General features: G+C 34.9%; 3 protein-coding genes across 6 annotated transcripts; all 3 read right to left on the reverse strand.

The window, feature by feature from the left end:
• Positions 1–303: 303 nt before the first annotated feature.
• On the reverse strand, positions 304–2,124 carry LOC116133010 (probable inactive 2-oxoglutarate-dependent dioxygenase AOP2). Its single transcript, XM_031418686.1, has 3 exons — positions 1,754–2,124; positions 637–958; positions 304–543 (listed from the first exon to the last, which is right to left on the reverse strand). The coding sequence occupies exons 1-3, from the start codon at positions 2,122–2,124 to the stop codon at positions 304–306; spliced, it is 933 nt and encodes a 310-aa protein (XP_031274546.1).
• A 2,707-nt stretch (positions 2,125–4,831) lies between these two features.
• Positions 4,832–14,223, reverse strand: LOC116133053 (transcriptional corepressor LEUNIG). 4 transcript variants are annotated; one of them, XM_031418715.1, is made up of 19 exons: positions 14,087–14,223; positions 13,780–13,826; positions 13,151–13,248; positions 12,905–13,014; positions 11,204–11,632; positions 11,023–11,111; positions 10,634–10,712; positions 10,479–10,545; positions 10,198–10,247; positions 9,730–10,041; positions 9,447–9,647; positions 8,102–8,347; positions 7,874–8,018; positions 7,152–7,261; positions 6,722–6,871; positions 6,209–6,364; positions 5,982–6,098; positions 5,487–5,693; positions 4,832–5,250 (listed from the first exon to the last, which is right to left on the reverse strand). In XM_031418715.1, the coding sequence occupies exons 2-19, from the start codon at positions 13,809–13,811 to the stop codon at positions 5,107–5,109; spliced, it is 2,742 nt and encodes a 913-aa protein (XP_031274575.1). In that variant the 5' UTR covers positions 13,812–13,826; positions 14,087–14,223; the 3' UTR covers positions 4,832–5,106. The 4 variants fall into 4 exon arrangements, with proteins under 4 accessions (XP_031274575.1, XP_031274576.1, XP_031274577.1 ...); XM_031418716.1 differs by having other exon boundaries at positions 8,102–8,332; positions 10,479–10,554; XM_031418717.1 differs by having other exon boundaries at positions 7,874–7,991; positions 10,479–10,554.
• Positions 14,224–21,301: 7,078 nt separating this feature from the next.
• On the reverse strand, positions 21,302–23,624 carry LOC116133055 (probable indole-3-pyruvate monooxygenase YUCCA4). Its single transcript, XM_031418719.1, has 4 exons — positions 22,601–23,624; positions 22,227–22,475; positions 22,004–22,126; positions 21,302–21,598 (listed from the first exon to the last, which is right to left on the reverse strand). The coding sequence occupies exons 1-4, from the start codon at positions 23,234–23,236 to the stop codon at positions 21,383–21,385; spliced, it is 1,224 nt and encodes a 407-aa protein (XP_031274579.1). The 5' UTR covers positions 23,237–23,624; the 3' UTR covers positions 21,302–21,382.
• Between the last annotated feature and the right edge of the window lie 2,202 nt (positions 23,625–25,826).

A 25,826-nucleotide genomic window follows, 5' to 3' on the forward strand; every position in this document is an offset into this window, starting at 1 on the left:
TTGTGGTCACCCCTATTAGTGCATGGGGGATTCGAATTCAGAAGTTTATAGAATTTGTTTACTCTTTTACCATCAAATCACCCCATAGTGGGGTACATGTGTTGTGTTTGGTATATTCATCGTTGTGTTTGGTATATTCATCATAAGCAAAGCTCACGTTCACACATAGAAGATGAAAATCTCGTATGATAATTATTCAGAAAATATGGCTTTTGTTTAGTACAAATAAATTAACCTTGTAATTATCTACTACTGGATTGGATTTTAGTTATATTTTAGTATGATAAGAAAATGCGGGTGCTGTCAAACTCCAGCGTATAGTTCAAGAGCATCATCACTGATGTTTTCGACAAAGTAGGAGAAGAAATCTGAAAACTTGAATGGTTGGTAGAGAAGAGGATGGTCATCGTCAACAAGTTCATCCGGAACTTGGATGGTTGCTCCTTCCTTTGGCATTGCAAACAGCCCGAATGAGTATCTCTCCCTGTTCTCACTTAACATCACCTTGTGTTTTGCTGCAATAAATCTTGCATTGCTCCAAGCCTAGCCACACCCACACCGTTAATGTTTTAATCAATCAAAATATATAATTTCATAATAATGTTCAAGTTTATTAACATGGACGTCTGCTCTTGCCTTAAGTCCGTCGCCGGCCATAACGACGAAAGCACCGTCGGGAATGATGAGGGTAATCCATTGTCCTTGAGTGTTAAGAAGCTCGAGGCCCTGCACTTCATTCTGACATAGAATAGTGAGAGTGTCTTTGTCGGTGTGAGGGACAAGACCCATGGCTGACTCATTGCTTGGAGGAACTTTGTACTTCATGATACGAAGGACGCTAGTGCTGTCCTCTACGTGAGAAATGTAGAGCTTTCCCATCCCAACGCTCTCGAAAATCATTTTCATGATAGTATTATTCATCTCTACCAACTTTGAGCTCATGGACTTGAGAGTCTCGCTATCATAACCAATTAAACAAGAAATAAAATTATGCAGATTGCCAATTCTAATTATAAGCTTCTATATATAGTGAATGAGAAAGAACGGAAGATTCATGCTATATCAAAGACTCTTATTTTAATTTTTTATATACTGAGAACTCCATGCTGCCAGGACATGTGCAGTTTGGATTATACCATTCATTTAATTCTAAAGTTAGCCGGTTCCATCTAAAACTCTATGTATGATAGTACCTTTTCTGGTTATTTTTATTTATGAGCTGGTCTGCAAGCAGGGGGAAATGTGGGAAACAAAAGGCTGGATAATAATTAAAGCCTCGTGGCATGAGAAAGTACCTTAGGAAGAAGATGAAATAATGAAAACTTTACGAAAATTATATCAAATATATATATATATATGAAGAATACAACAAATATGATAAGCATATAGATTGTTAGTTCTGCATTATTATAGAATGTCTATGTCATTATAAAAAAAAAAAAGGAATTATATATATATAATATGAAGAATACAACAAATATGATAAGCATAGATAGTTCTGCATTATTATAGAATATCTATGTCATTATAAAATGAAATAAAAAAGGAAATCCCCGTACGTGTATATCATTTGGCGATTACATACAAGAAAAACAAAGAAAATAAAGGGATAAATATCTGGAAGGAAACAGATTTTGTGATAAAGAAAACAGTTACTTTTAGCTTTGATTGCTTTAAGTTTGTGAGAATATATATGGTTGCAATAAATGGCTTGATACTAGACAATAAGGAAGTTAAAAGAAGAAGAATTCACCAGAAACTTGGGTTCCCCTCCGGCCACATGAGGTGGGTAAACTCTTGAGCCATTTTATCCCCAGCTTCGTTATCTAACCCAAAGGATTCATGCAAAGGAATAATTTTGCTCTTGCCCAAGTAGCTGCGGTAAGGCCTAGGATCCACGTACTTCTTCTTGGTCTCTTCTGGGAGATCAAATAAACTCATCATCCCCATGAACATATCTTCACGGAGTCCTTTGGAGATCTTGTCATAGAACGCAATAAAGCAACCATGGTTCTCCAAGGCCTCTCTAACTTCTGTACACAAAACTTTATATCTTTCTCCATCCAAGTCTAGAGCTTCACCAGACAGATTAATAGATGGTATTATTTGAGCTTCACTCCCCATCTTATTCTTTCCCTCTCTCCTGGTACAATTTTAGCTCTCCGGAGTTTCGTCAATTTATAGAATTAATCAAGAGAGCTAGCCCAGAATGTCCAAAATGTCGGTTTCACTTTGCAACAACTTATGTATTTATATATATACACACATTAATTAAAAAGCAGATTGAAACTCCGTTGAGGGATTAAGGGCCATTAATTATTAACTCGGTATTTCTGTTTTTGGGATCTTGACAGGCTTAATTTTTACCAGAAAGCGACGTCCTCAATCAGCTCCAAGATTAATTTATTAGCAGGCGCTCTGTCGATAAAAATCTTTAGTGTTCAGAAGTCTCAAAATAGTAATAGTAACGCAAGCTAAGGGCATTGATATCTCTCTGACAGAGTAGTTACAAAACGCTTTAGCCATCAATGCTCTTCGACCAGGCAAAGCTATTCCTTTTTTAAGGAATCTGAACAGAAACGTACCACAATAATAAAGAATGAGTTCTGTAATTACTTTCCTTGGGTCTGTTTGAAGGACTTAAACGAGACGCCAGGCTGCATATATGTTATATTCCAGCCCATCTGTTAAGGACACAAAACTATCTCCCCATAGATTTGAGACCCTTTACATTATGTCAAATATCTGTTTGAGTACCAAACATTGACTGCACAACATTAATGAATAAAATGGACATCTCATATAGATAAACCCAGTTAGATTTGTTGATCCTAGGCAAGTATAGTTTCTTTGTCAGATTGAGAAAGATTATGATCACAGTGGATGAATCTGTGCAGCATCAGTTTGCATTATAAGCACAAATTTAATTCAAGATGGGACATGCACCAACACTTGTTTAGATCGAAATGGCAAAGTCGGCAAGTCACAGGGTATAATTATTTATGCTGTACAACTCAATCCTTTTTAAGGGCTACTACACACAATTAATTGGTTCCTCAGTCGGTTCAACCACCATGTGATTATGATCCTCCCTACATTAATAATTATAGGCGATAGAACAAATTTTACTATTCACAATTGTTGAATATGGTAAATAGTTCTCTTAACTTTGATGGATTATAGTGAAAACCCAAAGATGTGAGAATAAAGAGAAGAGTAAGCTATCGATACTATTCATCTATGTATTTCTGCAGTTTTTTTGTACTCAATGAAATTATTCTATTTGAATGTTAGACGTAGTTCTTTGATAAGAGAAAAAACCAAGATAAATCATTGTGTTTTGTTATTATTTTATGATTTTCTTGTTTGGCTTTCAGATTCAACCACAATGAAAAACAAATAGATATTGCAAAGGAAATACATGCATGTATCTAAAATATGGATCGAAGCCGCAACTTCATCCACAATTTGGTTATGTAAACCAAAACTTTCTACACTTCAATGCTGAAGGGGAAGAAATATAAAAGGATTGAACGAAGCTTGTTACTGTGTATATGGTTTCTAAAAGATAAGACAGATTAATGCAGCTTGCAATTTACTTGATGACAGTCATTTCAAAGCATGGGTAACTTTGGTGGTCCAAGAAACAAAACGATTTGCTGTACAGAGTCTATATTACCCAGTTGATCTTTTGTCAGCATAATTAAGAAAGCATTTCTTATCAATCAGTTTTCAGATGTAAGTCCAAGAAAAGAACCCAACAATGCTTAGCTATCATATTGTCAATTATGTGGACCAAGAGTTTTTTGCAAAGATCAATATCACAAGTTGGCATTCTTGCTTTGTTAGTGTATCTGATTTATAATTCACGGGCACAAACTCAAGAGTTTTTGCGAGGAAAATATCATTTATAGGGTGGGGATAAGGATAACCCAATATTTAGACCTTTCCCCTCCCTAAACACTCTTAAAGTTGCCCAACAAACTAAACACGCAGACTCTTCAATAACAGTACAGAAAAATAAATAACTAAACGAACCAAAATAAAAAAGGGAAGAGATATCAGTGAAAATTTTGTGGTGGGAGAGGAAAAGATGTGTTTGAAATGCGATCTATTGACAAATGGGAAGGATATAGACATTTGAAAGTTAGGACAAATTCAGAAATGGAGGTACCTTCCTACTTGGCGACAGGTTAACTGGAGTCCAGACTCCAGAGGCCCAGCTGAAAGATTTCTCTGGAGAGGACATTCTTTGTTTGGAGTGATTTAGGAATATCATGATTTGATGGGAAACAAATTCATTGACCTATCAAATTGTATATCCATCTACATAAGCTTAGAAGGTCTTCAATTTCCGTTTGATGATAAAGTCTTCCATGTAGGATCCAGAATGGTCAACTGAAAATTGTCGAATGAACAGAATAACGAGGATAGTTTGCTCGTTCTGGAAACAATTATGCAGGGGCAATACGATTGTTATTTAAATGCTTCATCATCTTCAAATATTTACATCTTGGTTCATCAAATGGTGTGATTCGGATTTGGGTTAAATTCACAAGCATTCAGAGCACAGCTTCAGTTGTACTTGTATTAACCAAAATTTGTTTGGCAGCAGTAACTTCAGAAATAGAACATATTAAAAGCCAAAAGGAAAAAAAAAACCACAAACGTACATATTAAAATTCTTGGAACAAAGAAAAAAGATTCAGTGAATCAGAGGGAACTGACAGCACTTTCTGTCATTTGTATGCTAAAAACCACCAATTCTAGCTGTGTCTGGATAAAAAAAGGGAATACCAAACTTGACCTAGGCCTCAAAATCATTCACAGATGAGATGAATATCTCCAAGCAACCATATTGAAAAGCTAAAGGAACATGTTATTCCTTATAAGGAGTACAAAATATTACAAACAGGTAGTCCATATCTTCTGTCCAAGTATATAGTAAAATAACAGCAATACAACAGACGAGGTTAGTTGCTAGGGTTACAAGGAGCTGTCATCTGGTAGAGAACACAAAATGGGATCAGCCAACCAAATCAGGCACAACTACAAACATTTTGATTAAAAGTAACTAGTATTACATGAGAGGTTACTTGGATCACATCACTTCCACAACTTCACAAACTTGTCATGACTGGCTGAAGCTACTAATCCTGTTGCAGTTGATACAGCCAAGGCAGCAATCAGTCCTTCATGAGCTGAGAGTGTCATAGTCTTGTTCTCACTCATGTTCCAAAGTTCCAAAGACTGCAACAAATGTGCACAGTAGAATGTCAGAAAATATTCTTAAACCATCAATTATGATCATCAAATATCAATTTTCCATATATGACGATGATGCAACACACCAATGATTAAGTCCATGCACTACTTAAAAAAAAGCATTGAGAACTATTTGACAATCATACAGATTTATTTTGCCAACTTCCATAGCTAACTATAAACCCAAAACCGAGCTAAACAATTAATACAAGAAAAGTTACCTGGTAACAGCCAATCACCAGCAAGGAAGGATACGTAGGATGGAAGACGCAGGAGTGGAATTTGTTGCCATTACAACTCAACTCATGAACACAATCCCCTTCACTCCCTGACCCAAGTGTCCAGACTCTTACAGAGTCCTCGCTGACAGATGCTAGAAACTCACCAGAAGGATCCCAGCATACAGAATGGATTGGTTTAGTATGTCCCTATAATTACAAATCCACAATCAGCCATGCTCCCTTTCATATCATATTTGCACATACATTTTCTCTTAATTCACAACAAAATGATACAAACTTGATGCCACTTCTTTCAGTTATTTAAATTTACATGATTTTCTTTTCATTTTATTTTAAAAGAATCCATACAAAAAGGTTGTTGATACATTAGCTAGTACCCACTTTTTTGGTGCGAGAATTGTTTGTATATCCAGGACTCAATAAGGTTAGTACATTTCTAATCTAATGCAGCATTCACTTCAAATTTCAACTGACCAGTAATGAAAGCCGACAGGCTTGTGTTTCCACATCTAGGATAGATACAACATTCTCTGCAGCTGCAGCAAGATATCTTCCAAGATGAGGTTGAAATCTCATCTGAGCCGTACCACCCTAAAACCATACAAAAGTATTAATATTGACGAGACAAAGAACCACCTAAATACCACCCAAATCCAACTTATTTCAGTGTAATCATCAACCAATAGCAAACAAGATTCTACCTTGAAAACTCTCGCACAGCTACCATTGTTAATACTCCAGTACCGTATTTCACCATCCCCATCACAAGAGCAGATGAGATCCTCTTTATTGGGGTGGAAGTCCAGTGACATAACAGAAGCAGAATGCCCCATAAAAGTGCGAAGTGAATAGCCAGGCTGCAGAGAACATCATATACAAAGGCACAAAATAATTAATGAGTAAGCAACACTAACAAATTTGAAAACCAAAACGAGAAGACTAAAAGTAACATAAATACATATGCTCGACTTTTAATATGCTAGAAAACAAAACTATTCCAACTCCTGAATTACTTAATAAAAGTTAATATCAACAAAGACAAGCCTCCACATTCATATTTATAGCAATAACCTACATGGCATCTCACATCATAACCAAATTTAGTACAGATACATTTTTCAAAATATTATAAACAATAAAATGCAAAAATAACAAAATACATGCCCATAAATGAAAAAATTGACAAGTCAAGACAAATTAATTAGTTCACTAACATTGTCAGCATCCCAAACTCTAACGGTTTTGTCAAATGAAGATGTTGCAAGACGCGGCATGCTGGGACTGAAACGAACATCAGTAATCAGAGAAGAATGCTCTTCAAGGTTTGTTTTCAACTTTAAAGTATCAGTGTACCACAAGACAGCCTGCAAAACCAGCATTCAAGCATATCAGCATTCTCTTTTTTTCCTTTCTTCCTTTTTTTTTTTTTTAATAATTCTTTGGGGAGGGTTAACTTTATCAAGCAACCTAAGCCACATCTTTCTTTGATAGGTACAGCAGCCAAATATTTTTAAAATTAATTAGGTAAGTTAATTATTTGATATTAAGAAGCATTGATTCTCCCAGCAACATTTATTGCTCATACTATTCATTCACCCTTTTTTTAATTATTAGAGTAAATAACTTCATCATCTTGAAACTGACCTTCTTGTCATGGCCACCAGTAGCAAGCAGCTTGCCATCAGAAGAGAAGTGACAACAGACAACTTTGCTTGCGCTAGCTCTAACAGAATTTACTTCCTTAAATGAGAACCCTGAAGCCAAAAAGCATATGCTGCATGCTTAGTGTGAATCATAAGAAAAAATAGGCCAACCATGACAAAGAAATTTTCCATGTTAATTATTTTTCACTAGCATTATGATACTTACAGAGTCCTACATGATGTTAACACACATTATCAACAGACAAACTTAAAGGATTACAATATCAATGACTGTTTTCATATATTATAAATAATAAACAGAACATATATTAAAAAATCACAAATCGCTCAAAGGAATTATTTCAGGAGAACACAAATTTATTGTACGGAAGAAGCAACCACTTGAAACAGATAGCCTCAAAAAAGAGGATACAAAAGCAGAAAAGCCAATGAGGAAAAAGATCGCCAGGGAGGCATCTGGCTTGAGTACAAAAGAAAACCAGCCATGAGAAAAGTAAATGCAAGAAAAAGAAAATAACAATTAACATGGAAATCCACAAAAATTGTGAGCATTGGAATAACCACATATAAACAGTTGAGCTTTATTCAATAACTCCATCCCGCAAGAACTTGAGAAAAAGCAAACAACAAAACTGGTGACGGCAAGCTTCTGGAAGATTCCTCACAAACTATAACCAGTGCAAAAGGCATGCATTCACACACCTTGGCTGACATCCATACCACGGCCACCAGGATCTCTGGGGTCTTGATCATCGTGGGATAAAAAAGACTCAACATTATCATCAAGGGAACCATCCTCCACAAAACGGTCCACATCAGCCTGCAATTCAAGATCTTTATCATCCCACTGCCAAAATGGAATGCCAATGAGAATTATGCAATGAATCTGAAGGCCTTAAACCTCTAGAACAAGATAGGAAGTGCACTCACCAATTGGTTTGATGGTGATGTAAGTGTACCAGTACCTTCGGTGCCAAACATCATCAAAGGCTTTGAAGAACCACCATTATGTGGCAAAGCAGGCATTGAAATCACATCTCCAGGGGTGTGGGTTGACGGTGTTGAAGGTGCTGAACTTGGGGAGGGTCCTGCTGTATTAGCAGTCCCAGAGCTATTGGCAGGACCTGAAGATGATACCGGCTGTTTTCTCTTTCTCCCAGTCTGGTTTTTTGAAACCTTAAAATGCATTAAGAGAAGCCACGTTAGAAACCTGACCAAAGTTCTTAAAAGGCTCGGCAATGCTCACATATCACTCACTCCCTCTGAGTTTCTGATATATAACGAACTGACCCTTTTATTGACAATGGAAAAAACTGTTGTGAGGTATCAAATAATCCATCATTACCTAATATCTTTTCCAATTATTTGGTAGTTGAAACAGAATTTAAAATCTGACATACGTACTTATTAACATTCAAGGCCAGAAGAAAAAGATTTCACAAACTACTTGCAATCTCAAGGAATGGGGATAATAGAGTTTTAGATCAACATACACAAGAAATTACAGGGACGCTTTGTATTAGGCTCAGAAGAAAAATAATAGTGCATCAAGTTGCATATGTTTGCCAATCCTCAAAGAGAGAGGATGGGGGTAAATTACCCATAACACCATAATCATTAGTATTTGAAACCACAAAAAGCACGTGAAAGTAGCTGTACATAAACTTAAACGGAAAGTTAATAACATAAAAGTTGAATACATATAATTCAATAATGCACCAATAATATCTCAATAATCGGAAGCCAATTATTCAACTGGTCATACTTATAAAATCCCAAAAAGAATATAACTTTGCCGCCAACTGTGACTATAATAAATAACTTTTTTTTTAATGCAATGAACTTTAAGAAATTAAAGAAACTGAATAATTTGGCAATTATTAAGGGCACTCTAGATAAACAGATGACTAGACGTAAATACATTGGTAAAGCTAAGCTGGCTAACTGAAGAAACTANGTTGAATACATATAATTCAATAATGCACCAATAATATCTCAATAATCGGAAGCCAATTATTCAACTGGTCATACTTATAAAATCCCAAAAAGAATATAACTTTGCCGCCAACTGTGACTATAATAAATAACTTTTTTTTTAATGCAATGAACTTTAAGAAATTAAAGAAACTGAATAATTTGGCAATTATTAAGGGCACTCTAGATAAACAGATGACTAGACGTAAATACATTGGTAAAGCTAAGCTGGCTAACTGAAGAAAATACTACACTAATTCTTAATACAATTTAATAATTGTTGGAATAAGAAATGACAGACCTGATCATTTCCTCGATAGGAGTTTGAAATGCTACCATCAACAGTCACACTGCCAGTGGTCCCCATTTTATCTTGCTGATGAAGATTGTGATTAGAACTCTGTGATTGTTGATTTGAAAGAGCATGCTGCTGTGGATTACTGTTCTGTTGCTGTTGTTGTTGTTGTTGTTGCTGCTGCTGCTGTAACTGAGCCAATTTTAACTACACATAAACAAAACCCATTTGAATAAATTTGAAGGGACAAAATGGCATCTGAGGAAACATAATGCTACAAGATTAAGACCTTCATTAGCATATCAGTATCTCCACGAGGAAGAAGAGGGCCACCAGTTTGTAAAGGTGATCCAACATTTGGAACCACATCACCAACAGAATTTGAAAGACCCTCCTTTCCAAGGCCCATATTACGATTGTTCAAAATCATTCTGAGTCTTCTACTTTCATCACTAGCAGATGGTGATGTCAGACTTTGTTGTGCAAGCATAAGTTGTTGCTGGTGTTGTGGTGTCAACATCTGAAGTTGATGAAAAGGCTGAGGAGCCTGTATAAAGGGTTTTTGCTGCTGAAGAAGCCCAGAGCGTAGTTGTTCCAGACCCTAACAAAGGAGGTAAAATGTAAAAACTGACAATGAAAAATAAAAGCTACAATTTAACGCTGAGTATTTAAAAGCAGAAAATATTTTAGACCAAGAAAGAAAAATATATGAGTTTCTTAGGAAGACGAAAAATATGCTCCATCATAGAAATCTTACCGTGAGTGGCCATCCTTTTAAAGTTAAATTGTTACCACCTTGATTTGATCCTGAAACAAATATAAAGTTTCATGTTAGCCACAAGGATAGCTACAAAATTACAATTACCATAACAACACTATTAGTTAATTCCCAAAATCCTGCAAAAATGAAAGAAATGCAATAAAAGAACGATTGGTGATTTGAAGTCAAACTGTACTAAAAATATGATATCATAATCCAAAAGATTGATGGACGTTAATTAGAACATCGAACAGAGAAAGGGCTGAAGCAAAGCGTACCAGGAATGCCTATTAATGATCCTTCCGGACCTGCTGCTCTAGGATTCAATACTGGATTAATCTCACTCTTTATGTCCTAAATTCAGATAGAATTCAGAAAAGGGCATAAAAGAATAGCAAAAGAAAATAAGATTATTCGTATGCAAATAACTCACTTGTGTGGACCCTGGAAGTTGTTGATTCCGTGCTTGAACTTGTGGAGACATACCACCCGCTGTACCATGCAAAACTTGCCTGAAATCAAATAATATATTCTCTATGAGTTTAATGTCAGAGACAGAATAAATGTTCAGATGCTACACTAAATCCCTCAACAGTTATGCAGTTCATTAGGACATCACAGGGATAAATGTTTTTCCAACTTTGATCTACAGCCTTTGACCATCAAAATCAAATTTAGGATGATATCATTGCAACATAAAAAGAGGTTTACCACCCCAAATTCCTGCAACTGTATAAGGCATAATTTCTCTACTTCATACATCTTTCCTCTGATTTCAAGTACGAAATTCAAGTAAAAAAGTAAATCTTAATAGAGAAGCACCCTGAAGGCTGGCCAGTAGCCGCAGCTGACTTCAATATGGAAGCATGATTTGGATCCAGAAGCTGACCCATATTCTCACCAAATCTTTGCTGAAAAAGATTTCCCAAACGATCAACCACTATGCAAAATAAAAAGGCACAAAATGCATATAAAGGGAAAAAAATTTATAAGGGTGTGCCACCTTCATAGCAGCATCATCCAAAGAATCCCTTTGCAGTGGCAGTTTTAATCTTTCCTCATACATCTTTGTAGCCAAGGCATTTGCCGTTCCAGGGTTCTGTCGCATTAGAGGGTCATTTCCTACAAGCCCATTAGTAGTACCATTTAGGAGGTGGGCTCCATCCCTTCGCTGCGGCTGCTGTTGCGGCTGTTGCTGCTGAGGTTGCTGAGGCTGCTGCTGTTGCTGTTGCTGCTGTTGTTGTTGCTGTTGTTGCTGTTGCTGCTGTTGCTGCGCATGTCTCTGCAATAGGAGCTGTTGCATCTGCAATTGTTGTTGTTGCTGTTGCTGTTGCTGTTGTTGTTGTGGATGCTGTGGTTGTTGGGGTTGCTGTTGCTGTTGCTGATGTTGTTGTTGTTGTTGCTGCTGCTCTCGTGCCTTAATCAATTGTGTCTGCAATTCAATATTCCATAAGCTTCCATGAGATCCTTCAGATTATTTTATACATAAGAACTTCAAAAAAAAACCCTTCTTAGAAGTAGCTCCACAGGTTAGCCTTTAAAATATTTAAAGGTCAAAGGGGCTCTTATACCATCCAGTCCCCAGAAATGAACAAGTCAATTTTCCATGATGATAAGAAGCCCTAACATGAGCAAAATTAACCTCCTAGCGGTAGCCATCTATAAGAAGCAGGTATGATACAAGCATCCCAGTCAAAGTGTACATGGCCTTCAATACAAAGCTGAAGGCTCCAAAATCCCCAAGACAGGAGCTAGGTTATGCATAACAAGAACAAAAGATACAAATATTAAGTGGCTGCTCAAGGTTCCTCAAACATTTCTAAGGACAATCTGTTCAAAGGACTTCTAAAAATAAAAGATTAAAAAGCTAGACAAGGTCAGATGATGAGAACTCTTTCAACTGCTGCTTCATCATCAACTCATCTATTGACCCTGGGAACATACATGCCATAAAAGCAGGGAAAAGTGAGGAATTCTAACAAAAGGCCATAACTGAAGTAGTAAAAATGCAAAACCATATATGATTAGAAGTGTTAATCAAGGCTTCAAAGATTATTAATAGCCCCTCATGAATTGTTAATATTCTAGTCCAAGAGTATTCAAGACATGCATGCAGACACACTTCCAATTCACATATTAATACTATAGGATTATAGATAATTTATCAAACAAGAGTAGGGAAGAACCAAACGAGACTTTTTTCTCTGCTTGGTGAGAATTTTTCTGACACTTTCGTCATCAGTAGAGTAAATGCTGAGTTTTACTATTGTAAAAAAGAAAATATAGAACTTTGCACACTACAAAATCATGAATCTTTAGAAACACCTCAACCAGATTACTAATTTTAAAATTGTATGCGCTAAATAGCAAATTTTCAGGCAATTCAGAGGCATGAATAAAATTATAAAGAGCAAAGCCCAGAAAATAGCAATAAACAAGTTAGACTTACATCAGATATACATAGAAAACGAAGCAACAGTAGAATTAGAAAGCGACAATGCTGGTTGACAATATGACTAGGATATGACTACAAAACTACAGAGTTGGCAAGTATTTAGCCCACTATACAAATTACACAAACTTAAGATGATGATAAAGGAAAACTAGAAGCGGCAAAAGCATTCCAAAATAAACTCTAGCTTCGGGAATATTGCGCTTCCAACAAAAACTCAAATATAATTGAAACCAGTTAGTTGGAACAAACCTCGATGTAAGAGGCAGCAACCTCTGAATGCTTCTCATTAGTCCTAGCAATAAATATATCCCAAAAAACAGACCACCATTCAAAGAGAAAACCACCAGGCGCATCAATGGCTGAAAATCCATGCATAATGAACATGTCAATAAAATTACAAAAAATAAATAAATAAGAGGAAACAGGAGGGAAAGAGGCACTAGAACTAAAAGGGGCTTTTTCATTCTCTTAAGTTGTAATTTCTGCTTAATTTACCGACAGGATCAGAGGATACTTTCCCTTCAGCTTGAAAAGCCTGAGCAGAAGTCTTTAAATCCCTCTTCACTAAATAATCATGAATATACACATCTAACCTGTTGTTTCAAAATACAGCCAACATATTGCATTAGTGAACGAGTCATTACATTTGACGAAAATTTAATAAATATACCTCATAAAAAAGAATAAAATATAACTCAAAAATTTAAAATTTTATTTTAAAATAAAAATATTTTGATACAACAGTTTTTTATAAAAACAAATGAAAAGAAAAAAATAAAAAACGCATTTTGAGCTAGTGATATTCTCACAATAAATCTTAGAACCCCAAATGCTACCCAAAAAAACAAAAAACAAAAAAAAAAAGATCAGCAACATGGCCAGTAAATATCACCTAATTGAAGCCCCAAAAAGAATAAAACAAACTGGTAAACCCTAAAATAAACATGTCACGAAAAAGCTCCAAAGAACAGAACTTGAATCCAGAAATGATAAAAAGAAGCAAAAGCTCACATACCCAAAACCCAAATCAATAATTAAAAAAAAAACAATTTCAGACCCAAAAAAAGACTGAAACCCATATGAAAAAATGACAAATGAATAACTAAGTAGAAAAAAATACTCACATTTTATCCGCTTCCCAGTTGTTTTGAGACATATTGAATCAACCACACTTAACAAAAACAGTTAAAACAGTAATGTTAGATTCTAAGATACTGACTTTTGCAGCCTCTAAATTACAAGCCAGAAAAAAGCAGAAAAGAAAACAACTTTATCTTAATAGAAACAAAGAGAAGAAGAAGAAGAAGAGTGGTGGTCTTAGAGAGAGAAGAATCTATGTGAAGGAATAGAAGAAACAGAGCTCTCTAATTTTAGTAAATGAAATATTAACTGTAATAAATACAGAAAGAGAAAGATTTATTAGAGTCATACCTGCAAATCAAAAAAACGTATATTTGTTTGAGAGCTTTTTATGATTTCTTTTTAATTTTTTATTTTTCTGCAGCTTTGTTTTGGTGGATTGAGTTGCCGTTGCAGATATCACAATGGCTTTTCTGCGTTTAACTTACCGAAAAAGCCCTTCCCTTTGTCAAATTTTCAATCTTAGGACTGTCAACAAAGTACAACTTTATTTTCAGACTGATTAAATGACCTTGCGAGTGCTGAAAAATTACACTAATTAACCGTCTTTGTTGAGGGAAGATGAGGGAGTGATTTGTAAAATCAGCTAAACAGCAAACACTTATTGTCTTTCTTAATATAGGACTTCTACTTTCTTTATTTTCCAATGAGGGCTTTTAATTTGTAATAATTATATTTTTACCGCCTTTATATTCTTTATGTTACATTCATGACCTTCCCATAGCCTAACAAGTTATTATAATAATCACATTTGGTAATGGGTGGGTAGCCCAAGCTTGATTATCAACTTTCCTTTTTAAGAACACCTTTTTGTTATCTTGAGGAATCAGAAAACCTTATTCTCAAATATTCTATACTCTACCTTCTAATCAATATGAAACAATTTTTCTTCCCAAATATTCTATACTCTACCACTAATTAATGGGTAAATATAATTTTTATAAATCGACTATATGTTCTCGTATATAAAAATTTCGCTATTGATATTAATATTTTTTTTTTGGGTGAATATATTAATATTATTTGATTATTTTGTTGGTAAAATAGTATTTAATAATTAAAAATTAAAAAATATCATGATTTTGATGTAAAATAAAAATATTTAAATTTAGTTTGAAATTGCTTGCATGCCCTTTCATTATTTTGTTGTTTATATGTGGTCAAATCACCAAAAAAATGTAGGTTCATCATTTTGTCTTAAAGTACCAAAATGAAAATATAAAATAAAACGAAACGCTGCGTTTGCCGTATTGATGATTAAATATCTAAAATGACAAAAATTAAATCAGCAATTTAAAATAAACCACGATCAATAATAGTTAATTAATATTGTCAAAGCATAATATGACGAGATGAGTCAACTCGGTTCCATGAATTGTTTAGTTAATGAGTGGGTAGTTAGGTCTTTTAACGGACACTGAAACGTGTTGGGTCAATTCCAGAGAGTTCTTCATTCTCTAAAACTCAACGGTCTCAATTTCGGACCAATGGTTAATTACACTTTTTCAGTTTGATACTTTTATTGAAATAAAACAAAACACCACTGTCTGGACAATTTTACCCCTACCTTCTTCTCATGGGCACAACACGACGAGACAATTTTCCAAATTTAATAAATAATCTTGTTATTAATGAGCTAAAATTAAATTTATAATATGTACATAATTGGCGAATCTCCAATCTCCATTACCAAACCATTTATTGGGCCAATCCTAAATAATACCTATTTATTGTCACCATAATATCTATATTTTATTAAATACCATATAATAATCACAACTACCAACATTGCGTCATCTTTATATTATAGTTAACATTAACCAATTACCACCACTGCCATTTATTACGTCATTATCAGTATGACTATGGCACAATGTAATTAATGGGGTCGGATCTGGGTAATTATTGGACTACCAAAGATTGGGCTGTCATGGCCAATGGGCCCATTTAATTTCAGATAATTGGTTTAAATCCTATGGGCCAGACAGCGAAACCCAATAACTTTGCGATTCTATAGATCCATTTCAATGGGCCGTGGAAATATTTACTTGTGAAGGGTGAGTTCTTTTGCAGTTAAAAGATTAATCTTATACCCTTTTTTTTCTATGAAATAAACTAATCAATAAAAAAATTAAATTTTTTTATTTAACTTATTTTTAGAATTCTGACACAAATCAATAGAATAATGCTTGAATATATACTATAATAAAAACCATATAAAACCTTAAAAAAAAAAAAAAAAAAAAAACCTCCTTTTCAAGACTGAAAATCTTGTCTATAATTTCAAGGGGTTGGTATGGCGGTAAAAAAGATTTACTACTTTCATTAACTTCCTAGGTTCAAACTAACTTGAGGCTATCTTAGGCATGGCAATGCGGTGGAGCGGGGATCTCATTCACCGTACCCGTCCCCACCCTCAAAATCACTCCTCACGCCAACCCCATCCTTGTTACGGGGATGATAGGAATTTCCCTTCCCCACCACATAGGGGAATGTTGGAGGCCTGCCCCCACCCTGTTAATTTACATAAACATAAATTAATTTGAGCATTACCAAACACAATAATTAATTCTCGTCCACATAACAAACACTTAAATTAATCGCTTAAACATAATTAATTCTCGTTCACAAGACAAACATTTAAATTAATCGTTTAAACATAATTAATTTTACATAAATATAGGTTAGGGTTTGTTCTTGTTCAGTTGTTTAAGGTGAGGGAAATTGAGAAAATATGGGTTTATATAGATAGAATAATTGTGTAATTAGGTGAAATATAAGGATATTAGTGAAAAGTGTGTATATATATATAATTTTTAATTTTATATATTATATATGGGGCGAGACGGGGTAAGGGAAAGGCATCACCCACTCCTGCCCCATCCCCGGGGACGGGGATTAAAACGCCCCCACCCTTGCCCCAATCCCCAAAAAAACTGGGGCTTCCCCACCCCATATGGGGTAGTGTGGGACAGATCCCTGGAATTCCGGAGAACATTGTTATGCCTAAGTTACCTACTACATTTGTGGCTTATTTGAAATATTAGGCTTATAAAGTATTCAACAAACCCTAAAAATTAGTTAAAGTACTCGCAAGCTGACTCGGAGTTTTGGACACCCCAGTTATCAAAAAAAAAAAAAAAATTCTTGTCTATGTTCTTGATAAAATCTGAAATTATAGGCAAATATAATAGAAAATTCCTTATTGATTATGTTCAGTAAATAAACGTGGAGAAAAGACAGAAGGTGACCATACACCATTTAGGATTATTTTCTTATTCTGCAACGTAACATAGATTTGATAGATATTACATAGCAGAGGTATTCAGAATATATAGACGACAATATAGTATTTAAATTGTAGTTGTAGCACATTTTACAGAAACAAATTGCCCATTGTAAGGTCCTTATCTTCTCATTATAGTATTCCCAAGTCAGCCAGGCACAAAATGGAAAAGCTTAACAAATACAATGACATATCCAAACCAAGAATTTCAAACTTACGCCTTTATCAAAGTTCAGAGTCCTTAATTGTGGCCCATACACAATCTTAATGAAAGATATTAACAAAGAAGGAGAGATTGAAGAAGTCAAGAAATGTGGGCATCGTGAGGTCTCTCTCTCCCCATAAAAATTAAGCTGCTGTAAGTAAAAGCAACATGCCACTGAGATCAAAGTGGGCCAAAGGGATTCATGGTGGACCTTATTTCTAGTATTATCATCTCATCACTTACATCCAAAAACGACTACAATCCCCAAGAATTCAAAACAGTAAATCAAATTTTGTCTTCTGCAAACAGTTTTATAATATATTTTTATTTATTTAGATATTTATTATATATATATATATATTTTGCATGGGGGGGTATGGCATGCATGCACAACCATCAGTCTCTCTGATCACTACATTTGCATGCCATGTCATGCCAACCTATACTTGCATAGATAGTAGATACGCTCCCTGCATCGAACTCTGAATTCATCTTTTAAACATCACTAACCATATCTTCTTCGTGCATTACACGCTCCTCCGTGGAAGGACAGAATCCTCTATATCTGGATGAACCGTGTGAGGAAATGGGAGGTTAATAATGTTAAAGAGGTGGGAAGATTGGATTAAGGAGGATAAGGAGGTGGTGGACTGTGGAAGAAAAGAGATGAGAAGAGAGAAGTTAATTAAAAAGAAGAATAAAATGGAGAGAGGTTTTGATGATAAACCATGCAATCTGTTGGTCTCTGGAGGGAGAGAAAGAAAATGGTCAGAAGGAAAAGAGGTGACGTAAGTATAATCAGAACAAGTGTTCCGCGTGCGTGGAAGCGTGTGATGGAGATTTTCGAATTGAACGAAAGAAAGAACCAAATTTAACTCTCTCTTTGGTTTTTTTTATCTTCTCTTGCTCGTGCTCTTTGCATATTGTCATATGGCGGCAGAGAGAGAGACAGAAAAAGAAACATTAAAGAGTATATTATGTAATGTAATTGAAGGGGAAGAAGAGAGCTTTAGGTGCTTGCATCATCAATGGCAGTGAGTGAGAGAGGTGAAGAGATGTTGGAGGAGTAAGACTGATGCAGAGCTGTCATTTCGATTCTGAAAGCTTCGTACAATAGAGCCGTCAGAGCCCCATCATTGTCTCAATTATCAGCGTGAAAGAGAGAGACAAACAATACACTCCGAGTACTGACTACACTACATTTTCATTGAGCCTTTACACTCCATTTCATATCGATGCAAACAAAGTTCAGTGATTGATCCATCGATCGATTCACGTTTCAGATTCTACTTACTGCATGTACTTCTCTCCATCGATCTCTCTTTGGTTTTTTTTTTTTTTTCTTGAAGTAAATTTCAACTATCCTAAACAATCAATATTAGTTGGTAAATTAATGGACAGATGGACCTAATTAATTGGGTCGGAAATGAGAACTGGCCCAAACAATGACGTATGAAGCAAGTGAGTAGTAGTTTTCTTGTAACGGAAAGAGTAAAGGGGTAAATGGTTAAACTACTAAAAGTGGGTTCTTGAAAAGTTTACTAATTCACCAAGATTACAGAGATGTTTCCATTCTGGCAAAGGACAAAATCAAACTACTCTTTTTAACTTCAACAGTAAAGTGTTTGATGACGATCAATATTCATGGAGCTTACGCAAACACACATAACTTCTAAATTTTTCTGCTAACATTTGTCAAAAAACTGACGTGAAGAAAATATCATGGATCAACATCATCTGAAAATTGACCTCCATGGACCTGGGTTGTAAAGTAGTTATTTATAGTATGTTTCACCTGAGTACGAAGAGATTAAATTTTTTTCATGTATTAGATTTAGATGTTTAATATATCTTTAATAAGAAGAAAGAATATGAACAGATTAATAAGAGTGGGGAATATGAACAGAATATGAACAGATTATAATATATCTGCTGAAAATATGTAATGTAGAACGTTGACCTCTGATGAAATCTCGTTTTTAGGACCTCAATTGATGATGCTTTGATGAAAACCTGTCAGCACAGTGAGCAAGAAGGTGGTGGATACAGTACTGTACACACACTTGTTTGAAAAATTCTTTCAAAAACCACTACTCGTGCAGAACTAAAATCTGTGAACGAAAATTTTCATAGATTCTGCGGATGAGTTCATGGATTGATATTATATACTTTCTCTAGATTTTAATTAACATGCAGGAATATCTTTAAAATAATCAACAAAAATTTTATTTCTAAAAGTAAACGAGGGTGTGTTTGTTTTAGTATTTTTAAAATAGTAAGGGCTAGATGAGAATAACAAGCTAAGATTTCAAAATTAATAAAATACTCATAGGTTTGTTAATTTACTAAATACCCCTATAATAAAAACATTAAAAATTATAAAAACACTCTCACTCACCCATTAAATACCGACAACCGGCTACCACCGTCGAAGGGTGGTGGGAGTCGCCGTATCGGCTCACAACCAGCTGGATATGGTCGGTCATGCACCGAGATGGCCTTTTCCAGCAAGATCCACCATAGATCTGGTCGAAAAAAACAAGATCTAAGGTTAGATCTGGCCATTAATGACCAAACTTGGCTACATTTGGTAATCAACAACGGCCAAAGATATGGCTATCGTTGACGACTGGCTACGACTAAAAATCTGGCTGTCGTTGACGACTGGCTACGACCAAAGATTTGACTGTCATTGACGATTGGCTACGACCAAAGATCTGGCATTTTCCAGTCAGATCCATGGTAGATCTGGCCGAAAAAAGCTATATCGGCGTACTACAGGCCATATCCAGCTGGTAGTGCACCATTATACCAGATTCTTGCCACCTTTCGACGGTAGTGGTCGGAATCTGGCAAATGTGGGTGGTAGGGGTGTTTTTGTTAATTCTTAAACTTTTTGGGGGGGACGTTTAGTTAAATTAACAAACTTAGGGGATTTAAAAATAATTGAATAAAATATAATGATATTTTCTTAATAGGAAACAAATGTGTATTTTGAAAATGATAGGAATAGGATAGGGAAAAATAATGAAACAAATGGATAAGTGTTTTGGAAATATTAAAGTATGCTTAATTTAACTGGTTGGGTTAAGGAAATTTGTTCTCCTCGTTGAGTTTCTAGATTTGAACCTTGAGGCCATTTATTATATTGTGACTACGGTGGTTTGCTTTGCTCCCTTTATTGATCTTTTGGATTTGAACTTGGAACCACCTATTATATTGTGACTTAGAGCATCTTCAAGTGACTCTTTATATGATTCAAATTCTTTATTATAAAAAGCCTATCCATAAAAACAAGAGTTCAACCGACTTTTTATCTTTTAAATATAAATTAAAGAGTGAGTTTGACTCTCTACATCTAAAAAGTTAAATTTCACTCTCTATCCAATTTTTAATTAATAAACTACAAGTTTTCATGTATTTTATTTAATAATTCTCTTTATCATTAAGTCTCTTTCTTGAAAGTAAAGAGCATCTTTTATTGGATTTGAATAAAAAAATTATTCTTTATATTTAAAAATTAATAAAGATATTTTTTTTATATGAAACATACTCTTTGAAATAAATAATACTAAATTAATGAAGATGTTTTTTATTTATATAAAACATACTCTTTGAAATAAATAATTAAATTGAAGATGCTCTTAGCCCATCATTTATCCTTGTACGGTATTCAACGACCCCGCGCCTGGCCAAAACACCAAAAAAGGTGTATGTTTAACTTCTCATTTACTTGAATATCCTTTAACAATTGTTACTACAAATTATTTATTTTATATTTAAAAAAAAAAAAGAGGGAGGGAAGTCTAATATTTTTATTTTTATATAAGATCTGAAGATAAATTACAATACATTATGAAATTAATTTATACAAAGCTAAGAAACGTACATGATGACAAGAGGTGATGTAAAACCCCAGGCAAAATTGGCGCATATACAAGACAAGAACCAAGACTGAGAGTAAGAAAGGAAAAATAAAAGTCAGTCAGAACTTGATGGCTAGTAATTACCCAATCTAAAAAAAAAAAGAAAAAAAAAAACCTAGAAAATATCCCAAATTTTCTCTGTTTCTTTCTTAATCATGAAATTTGATTTTCTATGATTTTGCAAGTAGGATAACATGATGGGTATTTTTGTAGTCCTTGATTGTCCTCCATTGCTCTGCAATATCTTGAGCAATTTTAACAGCATCATAACTTGTTCCTTGAAGTCCTCTTCTTGTAAACCCAACTGTATATAATCCATTTTCTCCCTTCCATCCATCTGGAAATGGTGTTTTTGGCATCCCATCTTTTGTGAAAAAATCATTTCCCTGCATTTTACATAAAGAATTAATTGTCTAGTGCTTCAAAATTAAACAAAACAGAGAAAACTATAAAAAAATTCTCCATTTTGATGAGTTCTCTCTAGGAAGAGTTCAAAATAGAGAGTTTGTTCAAGCAAGCAAAATGGGTCATCAGAAAACACCAATATTTGATGAAAGCTACATAAAGAATTAATTTTTTCTTTGAATAATAATAAAAAAAAAAAGGGGGGGTATATACCAAAAAGCAGAATAACCCAAACAGACCCTAACTGATTTTATTCTTTTTTGCATGGAGAAAAGAAGGGATTTGTAGGTTTCTGGCTCTGTGTGCATGTGTCCAAGACAGAAAGTGATAGGTGATTCACAACATGATAGAACTAAAACTAAAAAAAGGTAACAACTCATGCTTACCTTGAGCCAGGAAGGCACATTACTTTTGTACCCTGTTGCTAAGATTACAGCATCAATCTCCTTTTCTTGTCCATCCGTGAATCTGGCTACATTTTTTGTTATCTCTTTCACACCTTCCATCACCTGGAAAGCTATCGACGTCAGCTAAAATATTGAAGCAAAGCTATTTCAAAAAGTTAATAAGCTTTGCCCTAAAAGGGATTGTTTTTGGTTAGTTGGTTACCTTAATTTTACCGGATTTTATCTGTGAGAGTGCTCCAACATCCAGCACCGGAGTCTTTCCGGTGAAGTTTTTGAGTTCAATTGGACCTGTTTTGGGACGCCGGAGACCCAATTGATCTGTGTTGCCTAAGGTGAGGTTTGCAATTAGCAGTAGTATCTTGTCTACTAACCTTAAAGGAAGCCATTTAAGAAGTGTCATGGCTATACCAAATGTTGAAAAACCAAACATTTCTCTGGGCAGAACATGTACCTGTACCAAACAAGTATGCAATAATTTAAGAAACACAGTTCCTTTATCATTTAATTTAAAAAGTGCAGTTGAGAATATGTCATTCTCAAAAGGAATAAAAAGACAACTGAAAAAGTGATACTTACAGTGTTTCTAACAACCATATGAGGAATTGCATTGTATCTACAAAGGTCTAAACTGACTTCCATGCCAGAATTACCACAACCAACAACCAAAACCCTCTGGTTTCTAAACTCAGAGCCAGACTTGTACTCGCTGGTGTGAACAACCGGGCCATTAAACTTCTCAATCCCAGCAATTTCAGGTGTCACAGGTTCAGCGTTTTCACCAGTGGCAATGATAAGCCATTTAGAAATGTACTCAAAATCCTGAGTTTGTACCTTCCAGAAACCACCGGAATGATCAAAAACAGCTTGCTGCACAGCTTGCTTGAACCGTGGTTGGATTGAGAAATGTGAAGCATAAGACTCAACGTAAGCAATGAACTGGTGCTTTGTTGGATATTTGGGAAAGTTTTCAGGAAAACCAAGAAGTGGTAACTCACAAAAGTGTTTTGGAAGATGGAGTTTAAGACGATCGTAGGTTTTGTGTTGCCATAAAGAAGCTATACAGTCACTTTGCTCAAGAATCAAAGAGGGTACACCTTGTTGAGAAAGGCAAGCAGAAACTGCTAAACCAGAAGGTCCTGCACCTACTATAATAGGCCCATGAACAAACACACACTTTGCTAGTTTATCTTCTTGATCTTTACAAGAACCCATGTAGTAAAATCCCAAGAAAGACTGAAAAAGATGATCAAAGAAAGTAAAAGTAGTGAAAAAGATAAAAAGAAAGAAGTTACTTTTCTTCTTAGCCCGTGTGTTGTTTTGGTTTCTTGGAGAAGATAATTTTAAAGAGAGAGAGAGAGAGAGAAGTGAAGAAAAGAAAGACTATATAATAAGTGAAGAAGGATAGTCAATGAGAAAGCGAATCAAGGCACAGAGCAAAGGCAGGGGCAGAGGCAGAGGCAGAGGCAGGCAGAGGCAAAAGCAGAAGCAGAAGTGTTGTATGAATATGGAGAGATTTAAATGCATAGAAAAGGAGAAGAGAGGTTTAAATGGCAGCGTGAAGGTAAAGGAAACGATTTGGTTTTGGTTATGCTTCTCAAGGCTTTGTTTCTTCCTTTCTCTGTTGCAGAGTTTTTGGGGGTGTAGTGTAGTAGGCAATGGCAAAGGAGGTGATATAAATACATTTATGTGACCTTTTACTTCCTTTAAAACCCACTTGCACTTCCTTCATCTCCTTTTACGCCCTATCCTTTTTTATTTGACTAAAACATCCTCCTCTTCTCTCCTATTCTCCCCCCATATTCTTCCTTCTAATTAACCATTGTTGTCTCTGTTTTTCCAGAGCTTTTCAATCTTCAAACTCAGATCCGTCCCTCAATTACTGACATTGATGATTCATCATTACATCTTCTTTATATTAGATACGATCTAAGGATTAAAATCTTTGCGATGATCATGCGTACGTGCAACGGACGCGCGTATACGGAGCGTGGGGATTTAAAAAAGCCTACTGAAATGCCACGTGTCCGCATAAAATAGTTGTTGCCTGGAAGGAAACAGACCGGCTACGTCCTCAGCCGTATGATCGTGGCCTTTGCTCCCTTATTGCCACGTGGCCTGCTCTCTTCATATTGATCATAATGATATTTTCTATAAGAAGAAGAACTTAGATAATTAAGATGGCCTGGCTATAATTTGCATGCGTGCTTGTAATTGTACATGTCGGCTGAGTTTTTTTTATCATGCCCGCCTTCGTGTAAACCATTATAAACTGCCATATCAGAATTACGAGATAAAATTTATGAGAAAAGGTTATATAAATATTACTAAATTATATGTTAGGAATTATTTCTTTTAAAATATACAGTCTCAACCAGTTTATTAAATAAATTAATGCCCCCGTTGAAACCCTGAATAAAAAATCTATTCCAGATAAGAGCAAGTATATATATATATTGGGTTGTTAAAGCATGAATACGCGATACCTTTGATCTCTTTATCTTGAGTCTTCACCTGTTGTCTTTTTAGATACCGAAAGGAAAGAAAATCGTGTGTCGGAAAGAAGGTAGAAGGAGGTGGGATTGTGGGAAGTGGGTAAATGTATTATGTATCGGCGTCACAAAAATTGATATATAAGATAGGCGTATCTGCTGGCTTTTTATGAGATAGCTTTCAAATTTTATCATCACTTCATTTATTTAATCTTTTAGGTTTAAAATATTTGAGTTGAAGTTGTCTTGAAATCACTTCTGATGGCGATTCATGAACCAAGTATATAATTTTTTATAGAATATACTCGAATAGAAGAGCAAAACTATGCAGCAGGCCGTGTGGTGGATAAATATAAAAGCGAAATCTTAAATTAAGTTATCTGAGAAGAATGAATGTACTGCTGCACACCTAGCTCTTCTTATTACTCTCTCTAACTTAATAAATTAATTTTTAGAGGTGGTTTGCTCGGTCCATGTGTTGCCAAATTCAATTGCTGAGGTTGGTAGGCTGCCCATATGCATATGCAAATGACGAAAAAGCAATCCAATGAACCTTTAATTGATCTCCTATCATATATTATAAAAATCAATCAGATGGATGTATATAGGTGTCCCAAAGGCTAATTAAAACCATACAACAAACACAAGTAGAGCTACATGGAGTCAATGTAGACACAAAGATCTTAACAACGTCAATCAAAGATTACGTTTCAGATATGGGGATCTAGTATCTACCCATTTTTCGCCTTCCTTGACCAAAATTTTCTATTCTTCAACGTACGCATATAGAAGAAATAGAAAAATAACGTAAAATGTTTTGTTTAAAGATCTAAAAAGGAAGGGAGAAGAAGCATTAAATAACTTAGGTTTGGTTGGTTAATATGCAAGTAGAAACTAGGGTTAAAATATGAAGCCAACTTTTGGACATATGCATTTAATTAGTTCAGCTGATAATGTTATGTGTGCATGCAGTAGCTATAGAGCTACAATATTAATTTTTTTCGAACCCCGACCTAAAGCACGTAGACCAAATTAATTATATAAATAAATTATTATTCCATTTGCCGCCCCTCTAGCTACTTTTTTTGTGACTTAATATATATATATATATTAAACTTTATTTGGATTATTTTACAAGCATGGTCCATCGAATTCGAATCTTCAGAATTGCACCAAAAGATGTGTTACCAACTTACCATGATATAATTAATTTTGATTCAATATATATTTTATTCAAAAGCAAATGTACTTTTGGTAGAATTTTCCACGACTATAATTTTCTTTTCACAATGCATGGGTGTGTAATGATGTTG

Source organism: Pistacia vera, unplaced genomic scaffold (genome assembly GCF_008641045.1).
Source record: "Pistacia vera cultivar Batoury unplaced genomic scaffold, PisVer_v2 Contig265, whole genome shotgun sequence".
NCBI lineage: Eukaryota > Viridiplantae > Streptophyta > Magnoliopsida > Sapindales > Anacardiaceae > Pistacia > Pistacia vera.

Excerpts from the sequence above, each read along its gene's own strand:
- LOC116133053 (XM_031418714.1), bottom strand. The coding sequence starts at position 13,811 with ATGTCTCAAAACAACTGGGAAGCGGATAAAAT. Across the intron at positions 10,248-10,478 it reads ATCATTAATAGGCATTCCTG|GATCAAATCAAGGTGGTAAC; the intron begins GTACGCTTTGCT and ends TATTTGTTTCAG. Across the intron at positions 10,042-10,197 it reads TAAAAGGATGGCCACTCACG|GGTCTGGAACAACTACGCTC; the intron begins GTAAGATTTCTA and ends CTCCTTTGTTAG.
- LOC116133010 (XM_031418686.1), bottom strand. The coding sequence starts at position 2,124 with ATGGGGAGTGAAGCTCAAATAATACCATCTATTAATCTGTCTGGTGAA. Across the intron at positions 959-1,753 it reads GAGGGGAACCCAAGTTTCTG|CGAGACTCTCAAGTCCATGA; the intron begins GTGAATTCTTCT and ends TGGTTATGATAG. Across the intron at positions 544-636 it reads TGGCCGGCGACGGACTTAAG|GCTTGGAGCAATGCAAGATT; the intron begins GCAAGAGCAGAC and ends GGGTGTGGCTAG.
- LOC116133055 (XM_031418719.1), bottom strand. The coding sequence starts at position 23,236 with ATGGGTTCTTGTAAAGATCAAGAAGATAAACTAGCAAAGTGTGTGTTT. Across the intron at positions 22,127-22,226 it reads TAAAATCCGGTAAAATTAAG|GTGATGGAAGGTGTGAAAGA; the intron begins GTAACCAACTAA and ends ATAGCTTTCCAG. Across the intron at positions 21,599-22,003 it reads ATGTGCCTTCCTGGCTCAAG|GGAAATGATTTTTTCACAAA; the intron begins GTAAGCATGAGT and ends TGTAAAATGCAG.